Source organism: Triplophysa dalaica, chromosome 1, assembly GCF_015846415.1.
Source record: "Triplophysa dalaica isolate WHDGS20190420 chromosome 1, ASM1584641v1, whole genome shotgun sequence".
Taxonomy (NCBI): Eukaryota; Metazoa; Chordata; class Actinopteri; order Cypriniformes; family Nemacheilidae; genus Triplophysa; species Triplophysa dalaica.
The window spans coordinates 11,475,745-11,489,077 of record NC_079542.1 but is presented as its reverse complement, the minus strand read 5'-3'; the positions used below and the strand labels follow the sequence as shown (position 1 = coordinate 11,489,077).

The 13,333-nt window shown below is 36.6% G+C and overlaps 2 protein-coding genes across 5 annotated transcripts; one reads left to right on the top strand and one right to left on the bottom strand.

Annotated features, from left to right (window-relative positions):
* Window positions 1-525: 525 nt before the first annotated feature.
* LOC130427848 (proline-rich protein 5-like) lies at window positions 526-4,348 on the top strand. Of its 4 annotated transcripts, none has more exons than XM_056755570.1 (9): window positions 526-685; window positions 1,909-1,972; window positions 2,909-2,975; window positions 3,054-3,102; window positions 3,206-3,263; window positions 3,331-3,422; window positions 3,574-3,714; window positions 3,796-3,895; window positions 4,073-4,348. In XM_056755570.1, exons 2-9 carry the CDS (start codon window positions 1,945-1,947, stop codon window positions 4,330-4,332), a joined length of 795 nt encoding a protein of 264 aa, XP_056611548.1. In that variant the 5' UTR covers window positions 526-685; window positions 1,909-1,944; the 3' UTR covers window positions 4,333-4,348. The 4 variants fall into 4 exon arrangements, with proteins under 4 accessions (XP_056611548.1, XP_056611539.1, XP_056611563.1 ...); XM_056755561.1 differs by having other exon boundaries at window positions 2,895-2,975; XM_056755585.1 differs by having other exon boundaries at window positions 2,895-2,975; window positions 3,796-3,887; window positions 4,073-4,213.
* Window positions 4,349-4,400: 52 nt separating this feature from the next.
* Window positions 4,401-8,310, bottom strand: traf6 (TNF receptor-associated factor 6). The gene is made up of 7 exons (XM_056755527.1): window positions 8,190-8,310; window positions 7,431-7,729; window positions 6,909-7,059; window positions 6,653-6,811; window positions 6,367-6,438; window positions 6,150-6,227; window positions 4,401-6,062 (listed from the first exon to the last, which is right to left on the bottom strand). The coding sequence occupies exons 2-7, from the start codon at window positions 7,727-7,729 to the stop codon at window positions 5,193-5,195; spliced, it is 1,629 nt and encodes a 542-aa protein (XP_056611505.1). The 5' UTR covers window positions 8,190-8,310; the 3' UTR covers window positions 4,401-5,192.
* Window positions 8,311-13,333: the final 5,023 nt, after the last annotated feature.

Below are 13,333 nucleotides of genomic sequence, written 5' to 3'. Positions count from 1 at the left end.
CTTTTAGGCAATTATTTTGCATGTTTAATTACACAACACAGAAGAAATGGTGGCTATGACCCTGTTTGAGAAAATGGATGTGTTGCGTAGGAGCGTGAGAACAGAGTCGATTGTGTGAGTTGGCAGCCCTGCATTTACTCTCTCTCACGTTATTCCAAACCTGTGTGATTTTTTCTTTTACAGAACACTGGTGCCCCAAAAGCATTGGGGACCCATTGACTTCTATTGTATAGATACGAAACCAATGAAACATTCTTCAAATCATCGTCTTTGTGTTCTGCTTAAGAAAGAGTCATATACAGGTTTTGAATGACTTGAGGGTGAAAAAATGATGACAAAAGGTTCATTTTTGGGTGAACTATACCTCCTTAGAGTATTTATTCACGCACAGTCTCTCAATGCGTTCACACAGGAAAACAATGATTATTTATTCATCAGGAATGACCCATACTGTTCACATAGCTAATGAATCAGTAACCAGTTGACTAGACAAATTTACACAGAATATGTGAAGGTCGTCAAAACCAGGCTCAAGATAAAAAGGGAAAGTTTGTTTTCAGAACTGTATAAGTGCAACACACTGCCACGTTAAGTGATGTTTTTAAGACCTGCTCCAGATATTTAGTGAACTCAAAGGAATTCTTCCAAATATTATGTCTGCATTCCTTTCTGATGGACAAACTGGGTAAGTCTTGGCTTTTTTATTAAACTTGTATATTAAACCCATTCCACTTTGTGCCTACACTGAAAAAAATATTATGTGCCTTATAGATTTTATGAAAATGAATTATTAAAATATACTTCATGTAGTTATGTTCCTGTTTTTAACAAAAAAATTGTTAACAAAATGAAAACATCTTACAAAAAATCTACTTAATTTGGTTGTTTGAGTAATTTTAATTGAACAAACTATTAAGTAAATCCAACTCAATTTTATTATGTTAAACCCATTTAAATTTGTCAAGTTTACTTATTTATTTTGTGTTGAGACTACACAAATATATTTTGTAGATATACGTTAACTACATTGGCAGTTCCCAGCATTCTTTGTATCTGACTGCATTAGGAGATTCAATTTCAAGATTAACTGTCATTTTAAGTGTTTTTCAGTAAAAAGAAAATGTTTACTTTAAGATACCATTTACTTGATATTTTAACACAAACAAATTTATTCTGGTTTGTAAGTTGTACTTGTATCATAGGAGCAAATTTAGCTTTTAAAATATGTTTGCAAATAATTGCAAGGGTTTTATTATTTACAAGTTATTTTTTCAAACAGATTTGCTGTTCAACGTGTTTATGGTGAATTCATTATGTGAGCTGCAAAATCAATGCCACATTTTCTTTCATATTACTTTTTGTTGTTTGCTACACAGTTTGATGGAACAAATAATGAGAATAAAAATGAGTGTAGAAGACTTATTATATTTGCTTATGAAACTGCGTAGTTTGTGTATCGGTTTTACAGATGATTATATTTCTCTGCATGTCTTTTTTGCCAGACAAAGCTTGTCAACGTGCAAGATTTGCATATTAGCAAGATTTAATGTGTTGAGATTATTTGAGTGTGACGAGTAAGCATGTGAACAGAACAGGGCAGTTAGTAACAGGAAGTTGGTGCACCACAGGAAGTAGATACTCGAAGAGTGAGTTGACGGATCCACCATCTACTTTCACATGGTTTTAAAATCCTGGTAATGAGCTGAGTTCTCTGTGACCTGAAACAGCATATAGAGCAGTTGCTCTCAAATCTTTTCGTTGTAAGCCACTCCCCGAAATAAAGATTTATACTTAGAATTTGAATTAAACCAAAAAAATATTCAGTTAAACAATCATGGAACATCAAGGTCTTGCTTGAGATCCTACAGAATCCAGACTCATTTGTATTCAACTCTTGTGTTCTCACAGACCTCCCTTCAGCCTTAATTCCTTATACAATCCTGGATGGTCCCAGCACTGCTCTTACAAACAGGTGGAGTCTAGTTTCTTTCGTTTAACCTGAATCTAAAAAATTCTGGATAAATTGATTTTGCTTTGCCAATATTTTGTTAAAGGGATACTAATTCGAATTCTGTCATTATTTACTCACCTTCGAGTTGTTCCAAATCTGTATAAATGTATTTGTTATGATGAACACAGAGAAAGATATTTGGAAGAATGTTTATAACCAAACAGATTGACTCCCATAGTTGGAAAAATGACTTTATCATTTTTTTAATTCTGTTGAACAAAAACAAGACATTTTGAAGAATGTCGGACAGCAAACAGTTTTGGGGCACTTTAGGCTACCATTTGTTCCTACTATGGTGGTCAATTGGGGTCAAATCTGTCTGCACTGTTAAACTTTGCTGTAGTTTTTGCAGCAGGTTTTCCAGTAAATAACTGTAGATTTAATTACTATTTAATATACTTTCAAATTAGTAATGTATTAAAACACTTTTGATATTCAAAATGAGCAAGAAGAGACTGGCATTAGCACAGCAACACTGCAAAAAAAGTACATTCTTCCTAAGCATTTTTCTCTTGTTTCCTGTAAAAATATTAAAAAATTCTTACATTACGATACATTTACGATACATTTTAATGTTTTATGAAAGAAGAATATATATATATATATATATATATATATATATATGTGTAAGTTTATGCTTAAAACAAATTGTACATTCAATCTAAAGTAAGTTGCTGGCAAACCTTCTGCGAAATGACAGCAACGTTTTACAGTGTGGTTATGAGCATTCTTCCAGATATCTTTCTCTGTCTTAATCATAACAAAGAAATGTATATAGATATTGAACAACACGAAGGTGAGTAAATGATGACAGCATTTTTTTAGGTGAAGTATCCCTGTAACATTCCAATAAAAATACTGATTATTAAAGTCACATTTTTAGCATCTACTCTGCAGTTATAAAGATATTTCAGGGAGAGGAACTACAGTCAAATGAGCTCTACATGTTGAATGAAAATACCAGGTATAAATAAATCAAGGAAAGTAATCTGCATTTTCTTTGTATTTACATCTCATGTAACTATTTTTATTACCCTTGCAGATGTCTCTTAAGGACAGATATGGGTTCCTTAATCAAAGAATATTTCCAGGTACTATAACTTTGTCAGTTTTCAAAGCCACAGTGTTCTTGACTGGAAAACAACTGCATAATAATAGGAGCAAACTGCTATTTTTGTGTCTTCTTGTTTTAAGAATCAGATTTTGACTGAAGGTCTATCAGTCATTTTGGATGAGATTCAGGAGCATGAAGGTCAGTTACAATATCAGGCAGATCTATGTCTATCATGAAACACCTTAAAACAATTTGCTTTCTTTAGGGGAAAGACAGCTTCTTGTTTTGGCCGAGGTGTGGGACAGATTTTTCTCTGAAATTCTGCCTACCATACAGGCAATTCTTTATCCTCTACAGGTAAATCTGCAAGAGGCTGATGCTCTTGTTCAGCTACATTTACATTTTAATGAGGCAACTTGAGGCCCACACCCAAGCTTGATTGAATCATATTCAGGTTGGTTATAGCTGTTTAATCAGCTTGCTAGAAATGAATTCTGTTTCTCTGTAGGGTCAAGAGTTGACAGTCAGACAGATGGCTCTTCTCAGCTTTCGGGATCAGGTCCTGATAAAGCTCTCTGTGGGTGACCTGCTGCACAAAAACATGTCCCTCATTCCTGCATCCATCAAACAGATGCTTCTTGTGCTACAGGTGAGTGTTAATTACAAACCCTGCCACACGGCCATCTGGATAACCACCTCAATCTCATGCCCTTTCCGCATGTGTATGTAGGGAATCCAGGACCCTAGAGGACCCTCAAGAAATGATTGTCAACTTGAGAATATGGTGGCGTTGGTGGTCAAACCTTATTTATGGAACTGCAGGTATACAAGTAAGAAAATCCAACAATCATCATATCTCAATCTGATCCAAATTTCTATTCTGTTGTCATCTCAATATGCCATTTCCCCCACCACAAAACAACACAGCACTTGGAGTGCTATATCTAAAGCAAACAGATTGACCTCCTTCAGCTACAAATCTGTGATTCTCTCACATTCCTTTATAGGCTGCGATGAACGAATCAACACACCAGCAAAGCTCAGCCGCTCTGAGAGAAGGATTACTCATTACACCTCTGAGAGCTCTTTGCTGTCCCCTGTAGTGGAACAGGAAGGGGACGTGTTCCAAGAGCAAGTGGGAAAGCTACGACGCCACAGTGTGACAAATGCCCATTCTGACATCCAGCTGTTTTCTGTTACAAGCAGGATGTATTCTGGGATGGGTGACAGCTGCGAGACCGTCGATGTTACAAGGGCACATCTCTGACACCTTCGTATTTAATCCTATGTACAGAGAAATTCTGTGAATGCTCGGATAAACAATTCTGTTAATGTAAACAGATAAGGCTGAAATTCATTCAGAATAATTTATGAGCTCAAAATATCAACACATTTATTAGCACTGTATTGTGGATGATGATGATACAAAGAACATAAAAAAATTATTTTGTCAGATTTCCAGTGTCAACACAGCGATCAGATCGACTTGAATACATCTGTCTCCAAAAAAACAATTGTGTCTATTTGTTAACACGGTAAATGTTCAAATTAGTAAATGTAGAACCTTTACACATTTAAGTTATGTCAGGCACAAACTCTAAAGGTAAAAGAAAATTAGGTGAATTAATTAAGAATCTTTTTGTGAAGCTTGTTACAACCTTCATTGAAAATGTATGTGTAATAAATGCTTGTTCAATTAACATGACACTCTGGATTTAGCAAAATGGCCAGACCTTATCAAAACCATGAATATTAAAAATGTATTTTTTTGTGCGTTGAGACTCATTCAGATAACAGCGTCTACTGTTGCCTCTTTGGTTAGGTGAAAAAACGTTTGAAACATAACACTTAGTATAAGCAGCCATGTCTTAACAGCGTTTAGCTTGGTTGATTGATGTTGTGATGCTATTCATCTTGGGATTTGTCCACAAATTTCACAGCACCAAAATCCTTAGAGAAACATTTAACATTAAAAAATGTACAATTACAAATGTAAAAACATCATTACCGATCTTGTATCATAAAGTCACAGAAAGTCAGGTTTTGCCACATCAGCAGACTGCGATTGTCTATGAGAACTACAAATGCTGGGCGATGTATGAGAACTTAAGAATGCAGAAGCACAACTCAAGGTGAAGGTTCTGGTCCCCGAGGCTGGACCCCCTCACGCCTGAGGCTGGCATCGGATTGTGGTGTGACCTCACATCGCACAAGCAGCACGTCCTCTTTCACAAAGCCACGCTGCCGCAAAGCCTGTAGATGAAGAAAAGTGACGTACCCAAAACCTTTGGGGTTGCGCTGTACAGTGGGCCGTTGGAAGGCCTGCAGGTCTGGCTTGGTCTCCATTACTTCCACATGGTGCTGGCCCTCGACTTGATCCAGCACTGCCAGCCGAATTGAGCCCTGTAAAGGCCAGGAGAGCTGGCTGTCAAACTGCCCCTGCATAGTGTGCAAAAAAAGCGAGATGTAGTTGGAACAGCGGGGAGCGTTGGGGGTTTGCAAGTGCAGCCGAAGGCAAAGTTTGTACCCTGGCCGACCCGTGTAGAAAGGTGGGCTATGAAGGACCACAGACTGGCCAGCCTCCTGGTTTTGCAGATGGGCAGAGAAGTTTTCCAGGCGCCACACGTAGACGCCTTGGTACTGCTGAGCCTCCAGCTCTCGTGTGGCCTCTTCTAATGAGCAAAGCTTAAGACGGACCTCAGTGAGTTGGGTTTTCTGCGTCTCGTTGTGAATGCATAGCTCTCGGATCTGTTGGTCTTGACGAACCAATCGGCCCTCTAACTCCAAGACTGTCTCACGCAAGATCACCAACTCCTGGCTGCACTGGCAAGGCTCTGGCACCCGTGAGGAGGCGTTACGTTCATCCATCGGGAAGTGGCTGATAACCGGCGGCGTAAGGGAGCTATTGAGTGTCTGGGTGCGCAAAAACTCGGCCATGTAACGCATGTGCATCTGTGTAAATTCCTGCATGTGCTGGGCCAGATAATTTCTTGCCATCTATAACAAATGTTTTTATTAATTGTATTACATCCGATGAGAAGGTACTGTGGTTTATCTTATACGTTAAAGCTTTGAAACACCCACCTTTTCACGACAACCAAAGGTGCTGAAGGAACAGGCTACAGGAGCTTTTAGACAGTCTGTGTCACAATGCACTGCCAACTGCAAACGACAAAAACACAGTAAGCTTACAATAAGACAAAGTCTTCTAAACATCTTTAAAGAAATCTTAGTCATCCCATAAAGTTTTTATTAACAAGTCACACTAAGGTAGTGTTCACAGTGAAATATTGTGACGCACCTGATCTCGAATAAGCTCCATTCCACAATAGTTGCACACTGTACTAGCAAAAGGACACATCTGTTCATGAATCTACAAGACAGAAAAATATACATCACAATTTATAGAAAGAAATACCACACATCAGGCACACAAGATGTTACTGAAAACACAAAATACCAACAAATACAATTTTGTAATACTTACAATGTAATATTGACTAATCTAACCATTGAAATTCACTTTTAAACATGTTTCAACAAACTCAAACTTCAACAGCAAGTGAACAGGAAACAAAGGATTCCACCTGTCTGTCAGCATACACAAAACTCCCGGCACAGTCAGGACAGGTCATGAAGCGCTTTAAGCACTGCTGGGTCTTATGCTCATCCAGATAGATTATACGAACAGACTCGTGACACTGAGTGCACTGCTCTGTGGCAAATTTACACAGAGATAAATGTTTCTAAAGAACAAAGAGAAACACATTTCAGTTTGTCAACATGACAATTGCCATTTAACACGTCTTTTTAGAATGTTTAAAAGGAATAAACAAAACTTACTTCCAATTGCCTCAACTCCATTTTATCATCGCAACCTACATTAGGGCAGCGGACTGTCAGTGAGAGGATCTCTCGCTTGGCAAAGTTATCAGGAAAAAGCTGTTCTTCTAGCAGCACCTCATTGTCAACTGGACATTTTTGCCCAGTGTCTCTACCAGAAAAAGAGAAGAGAGTTATCTTTTGACGATACTCGCAGGGTGCGAATTTAAAACAAGACATATATAACACACTTGTTGATTTGAGCAGCCGTACTGTGATCGGTCAATATCTGTCCACTTTGATTAATATCAGCAAATAAGCCATCTGACTTGACAGCTGGCACTTCTCCTTTTAATGTCAGTTCCTAAATTGCCATCAGCCTTTTCATCACATAGTAAACAATTTTTTTTTTTAATTTACCTTATGAATCCTGTGAACAATTTTATCTCGACGACCATTTGTATTGCGTGTACACCTCTTTCACAAAACCCATACCGGTCCCTCCCTGTACAACAAAACATATGAACAGCAAAAGCTGCCAACCTGATGGACTTTGTGATGCACGACTGGCAGAATCGATGTCCACACGGTGTCTGTACTGCCGACCTGAGACCCATCAGACAGATCGGACATTCATACTTGCTTTCTAGCGGAGGGTCAAACTCTACATCATAACCTTGTTGGTCCGGTGGGATACTGATGGTCGAGGGGTTCTCAGTTGGGCTGAGATATGACTCCCTCTCTCTCTCGCTCTCTTTCTGCATAGCTGCGGCGCAACTGGAGTAGTCGCTATCACAGCAAGCAGCACCAAGGCTGGACTTCTCTGTGTCACTGCAAGCCATCTGTAATGACATCAGGAGAGTAATAAGAAAGAGATAAAAAGTGTACCAAGAAGAGAGGAAACATGCATGTTTATATATTTCACACATTAAAGCAAACAAACAACTCTTGACCCAAACAATTTGGGTGGTCATAAAGTGAAACAACTCTGAGATGTGAAATCACTGGCCTACTTGATTTATTCTTCATTGCTGTTGGACGGGTCTACAAAGTCTGAGAAATTACATTTCCCCACAGAACCAAACGTATCAAAACGTTAAACTTAATGCCTTACGTACTTCCCATGAGAACTGAGTTAAAGTGAGTCAACAGACGAGACCTGCCACCCAGCCACAACCTACTTTCCTGCCGCCCAATTTTCCAAACTAAATAAACTTTCGTCTACTTAAACAGGTTTTAACCGGATATTATTAATATTAAAACACTAAACACATTTTTGTACAACATATTATGCGACATTACCCGTATTAGCTTTCATATACAATCCTTAGTTTGGTCCGGCCCGGCCGAGTCGCTGTGTGTACAACTTCTTCCTGTATTGACACCAAATATGGGGCGCAGCGTCACTGGGTCAAACCTTCCCTCTGAATGTTTCCCTCCACCTCCCCTCTGATCTCAGACCAGCCAGCACAACCGCATTCTCGGGAGAACCATTGCGTCCAATGTCTCAGCTGGTCTCCGATCGGCGTTTTCTACACTGAACTGCAACAGAACCAAGGCGCGTTTTGAGCTGTGGTCTGTTTTTCTTGGTAATATTGTAATCCAGAATATGGCGCTGTTACTTTATTTTTGATGAAAGTGTCGCGAGCTTCTTCATGACATTTTTATTTAGTGATTAAAATGTACGTTTTTGTTCAAATAATTAGACCCTGCATAACATAAGCAAAAAATAATAATAATATATATTTATAATATAAATATATAATTTAGGGAACTTCGTGAGTGTTAATATTTAGGGAACTTGGTGAGTGACAACAAAAATGTTCTTATTCTTACCCTATTAAAAGAAAATATGTGTTGAAAGATTTGGAAAAGTTAAAAAGAAAACGAAATAGAAAAAGTATTTATTTTCCATCTTCCTCCCTAGACTGAAGAAGTTAATTTAAAAAAATTAAATGAAGTTTATCCAAAAAGTGAGTTTTAAGATTAAAATTTAATTTTGAGGTGAATAATTGTGTATTTTGAGAAACTACTATTGAAAGTTTAGACCATGTTTTCTTTCTTTGTGAATTGGTGCAACCTTTTTGGAGAGATGTACAGAACTGGTTACAATCCAGAGAGATTATATGGGATTTTTTGGAGAACACACATTTAGATTTTGTTGTTATTTTTTACGTTTTTTGTTCATTAATGTAGGTGGTTTAAATCAAAGATCTTCAATCAGTGGTTAAATGAGATAAAAGAGATGTATAAAACATTAAAATGTGTACAATTAAAACCCTTACTTTGATTTCACTGTTTGGGGAATATTTGTTCTTTTGAATAAACCTCTGTTATTTTCCTTTCATTCTTTCCTTGTAATGTTTATATATGTTTTCTCAATTTGTATTTGTGATTGTGCATTACTGGTATGCTCAACCAAAGATGGTTATGTGCGTATATTTTGAATAAAGATTGAATGCCTATTTTTTCGTACATATGATGTAGTTAATAAAAACATATTGTTTTTCTGGTGGTTGGCAAATCATCGGTTTCATTTTAACAACGAAAACAAACGTTGATGCGCATGCGCTCTTTTGTGAACCCCCCGACTGAACTACCGGTACACATTTACAATCAATTTAGTGCCTATAGATCATTTTTGGTCAAAATCGATAGAAACTGAGAATAACCGTTGCTTGTCTTTCCAATATTTGTAGACTCCGATACCAAGCTCAACCGCTAGATGTCAATGTACCATACGGTTTGTTTAAATGTGTAAAAACTACAGGGCCATTCATGTCGCTACCCGATCCGTCCCGGTGTCACACGAAACTGCGTCTACTTCCGGTGGAAACAATTCACGGCAGTTTAAGAAGAAAGTTGTTTGACACTACTCGTTCTATACCAGAAATAATAAACTCTTTATTAAACATTGCACTTAACATCAAAAGACATTAAACACAGTAAAATTGTAAAGGTTTAGAGAAACGTTCGTACACTAAGAATCCTGTTAAGAGCTAAAAATAGTTTTTTTCTAATATTTTTGATGGTGCTATTTTATTTTATAAAACCAATGAAAATAAAATACAATATTACAAAATGTTGTTTGTCAGGAGTGAGAAATTGATTTTTATTTATAAAAAGATAATAATAATAAAAACATTTTCTTGATTCTCTTCTTAAACACTTTTTTTGGGGCAAATATGTCACGGTAATTGTTACCCCAGTTAAATTTCGAAAAATGTAATAAAATCAAACATAATAGTTTACATTAGTTAGACACCATTTAGTAAAGTGTGTTTTTTATTTATATGTTATGCTCTAAATATTTTAGCATACTGTAACAAATGTCTGTATTTAAGAAACACACAGACTTTTAAGAATTAATTCAATTTATTTATTTATATATATTTTCCTTCTTTTCTTTAGTCATTCATTCACTCAATACCTTCCTCCCTCAATCCCTGCCCCCCTCAGTCACGTACTCACTCACTACCCCCCTCCCTCCCTCCCTCCTGCCTCCCTCACTCATTTACTTACTCATCTATTCATCTACTTAAATTGCTGATTTAGGAACATGGCATTGACCTTCACGCCTTGTAAAAGAACGCCTCTGTCACTTCCCCACGGAATAAGTCTCTGTGACTTTGTATTCAGTACCATGCTGAATGTTGGTCTCTGACAATGGCTGGCTGCTGCACCTGGTAGATGATCACTTTTATCACTATATGATCACTAATGTGATGTGTAGTAATAACCTGATAAAAATAGAAACAATTATATTGGATTTAATGGTTATAGTAGAAATTGTATTGGTTGGGATGGAAGCTGGTCTCTACTGTGGCAGCTGTAAACCTCTTAATAATCACCAAAACACTACAAAAAGGAATTTTGTAATGGTTTCCATGGTAGAAAGTTGATGGTTCGATCCCATCTATTCCTCTTCAGCATCGCACCCAAATACGGGAGCTGAACCTGTAATTTACGGTTATCTTATAAATAAAGTTAAGCACATGTCATATTGTGTATTTAACAGTCAGTTTTTTTCTTTTGTTACCTTTGAGAGCATAATAGATGCCCATTCTATCTTCCGCCGCTGTAGGGGTGTCAGGAATTTCTCCTTTTAAGAGAAAATTTTAAGTGCAGTGCCCTCAACACACACACCAAACCTACACTATCTCGAATACCACTTCCGAGCGGCGGGCTCCTTCATTAACTTTAATGTTGTACTGCAGCTCCTGTACTCCCATTCTCTGGATTTTCTTAACCATCCGTAAACATCTTAAGTTCTGTTGTATAATTTCCTTTCCATACATTTTTAACTATATACCATTCAGGCAATTTTATCACTCTTTTTTTAATCTTTTTGAATTTGTAAGTCAATTGATGGCATTATAAATAACCATTGAGGTATTTTTGAATATGATACTGTGGGACAATACTGTATTTGATCCAAAACATCATTTCCCTTGCTTTTGTATTACCAATCCATACAAAATGTCTTAATTTAACTTTTATTATATTCCCAACACTCATGAACTACACTCTTTGCAGGGTGCATAACATAATGTTCCTGCAAATTAACCTAATAAGACATCATAATTTTCGTTCTTCTTATAAGCAAAGGCATCTCTCCCAATTCCCCTTGAATTGCTTCTACTGGTGATGATTTAGTTGCACCATACACTGTAAAAAATGTTCCGTAATTTTTACGGAAAAACACCGGCAGTTGTGGTTGCCAGTAAAATTCTGTAAAAAATACAGGAAAAGAACGTAAACAGTCTTGCAGTTTAAAACTTCAGGCCACAAACTTAAAGCTGTGAATGAACTTAATACATTTTAGTATTTTAAATCAACAGCATTTCTTTATATTCAATGAAAACTTGGTCCAAATGCATAAAAGTGAAAACATAACATTTACTTAATTTATTTCTTTGTAATTCCTTATTAAAACATCAAAGTCACTTTTAAACAAAGCAACATGCAGCATGACATCAGCATCTCATTGCTGACCTTGAGTTTAACACAGACTCCACTCTTCAGCATAGTGGTGACCCACAAGACATTTAATATCAGAAAAGAAAAGAGAAAATACAAATTCTGTAGTTTTTATGGAAAAATACCGGCAGCTGTGGTTGCCAGCAAACTAGCGTAAAATTACGGGAACATCCTGTTTTTATTCATCCAATCAATTCACAGTATAAAACATGAGCCACACCCACTATTCATCTTGTAAATACGTCAGAATTCTGAAGACGATCATCACTTCTGCTTCACAGGGACTGCAGCATAACAGCCATGACTTGAAGCTTTATTGCTGTATTCAAAGTCACTGTATTTGTGATCAGGGTTTGCTTTAGTTGGCTCTTTCAGCCGTCATAAATAATTTTCCAGTTATCTTTGGATGGATATGACATTGTTTTATATAAAACATAGTTTTGTAGCAAATGACATCAAGTGAAAATGTGTTTAGATATTTTCAAAAGCTTTTTCTGGGATGTTGTTTAATTACTTAATGTTTTTTTGTTACAAATGTCTCAATGGATTTACATTTAAAATTCACATTTCCTCAAATTTTGTCAATATAAAAAGCTTGCATTATGTCTTTGACTCATAAATCAAGAATCAGAGTAAGAATCTCAACAGTGGTGACTAACAAATGAAAAGCTTACAGCCGCAATGCATGAGTTTTGTGCTTTGATGATACCCAGAATGCATTGCGTTTATCTTATGTGGTTTTTTCTGTTGTCACCATTGTTGAGACAAACTGTTATATTCTTGATGTCTGCTAGAACATTTATCATATATCAGATTTGCCGTTGAAGATATTCAGTATATTATTTTATCTCATAAAATATCATAGATGTGGACAACAAATAACATTAAAGCAGTACTTCAACTCTCAAACATGTCATTCCTTTCCAATCTGAAGTAGTTAATGCGTTAGCTTTTTCTGAACTTTTTACCCTGCTGTTTCGGTGTCTGTATCCCCAACACAGATATCAAAACTGGGCAAAGACTTCTTCCCACGGAAAGCCGAGGGTCAAGACCACAACCAAAGCAAACACTCATCACCATCGACATGTAAACTTGTGTTAATTTTCAATTAGAACTTTTGTAGACGTGCAACAGAAATAAAGTGACAGTGGTGTCTGTAAGTGAAGGTGATAAAAGTGTTTGTGGAGTTGAAAAAAAACTCCTTGGGAAAACTTTGGAATTTCACTGTTCATTTCAAAGAGAATTTGATAATGTTTTTTTTCGTATTTTCTCTGTGAAAACTACAGAATTTCGCCATTTACGGCATTTTTTACAGGGTTTTTCCGTAAAAACAATGGAATTTTTGATGTTAATTTTACAGACAATTTTACAATGTTTCTCCGTATTTTTTACGGACACTTTCTGATAACAGGTTTTTTGTGTGAAAACAACAGTATTTTACTGTTAATTTCACAGCCATTTTTTAC

Bases quoted from the DNA above. Each gene is read 5' to 3' on its own strand.
- LOC130427848 (XM_056755561.1), top strand. The intron at 2,976-3,053 runs GTATAAATAAAT...TTACCCTTGCAG, and splicing joins ATGTTGAATGAAAATACCAG to ATGTCTCTTAAGGACAGATA. The intron at 3,264-3,330 runs GTCAGTTACAAT...TGCTTTCTTTAG, and splicing joins TGAGATTCAGGAGCATGAAG to GGGAAAGACAGCTTCTTGTT.
- traf6 (XM_056755527.1), bottom strand. From the start codon at position 7,729: ATGGCTTGCAGTGACACAGAGAAGTCCAGCCTTGGTGCTGCTTGCTGT. The intron at 7,060-7,430 runs GTTGGCAGCTTT...TTTTTCTGGTAG, and splicing joins TGCATCACAAAGTCCATCAG to AGACACTGGGCAAAAATGTC. The intron at 6,439-6,652 runs GTGGAATCCTTT...TCTGTCTTGTAG, and splicing joins TTGTGTATGCTGACAGACAG to ATTCATGAACAGATGTGTCC.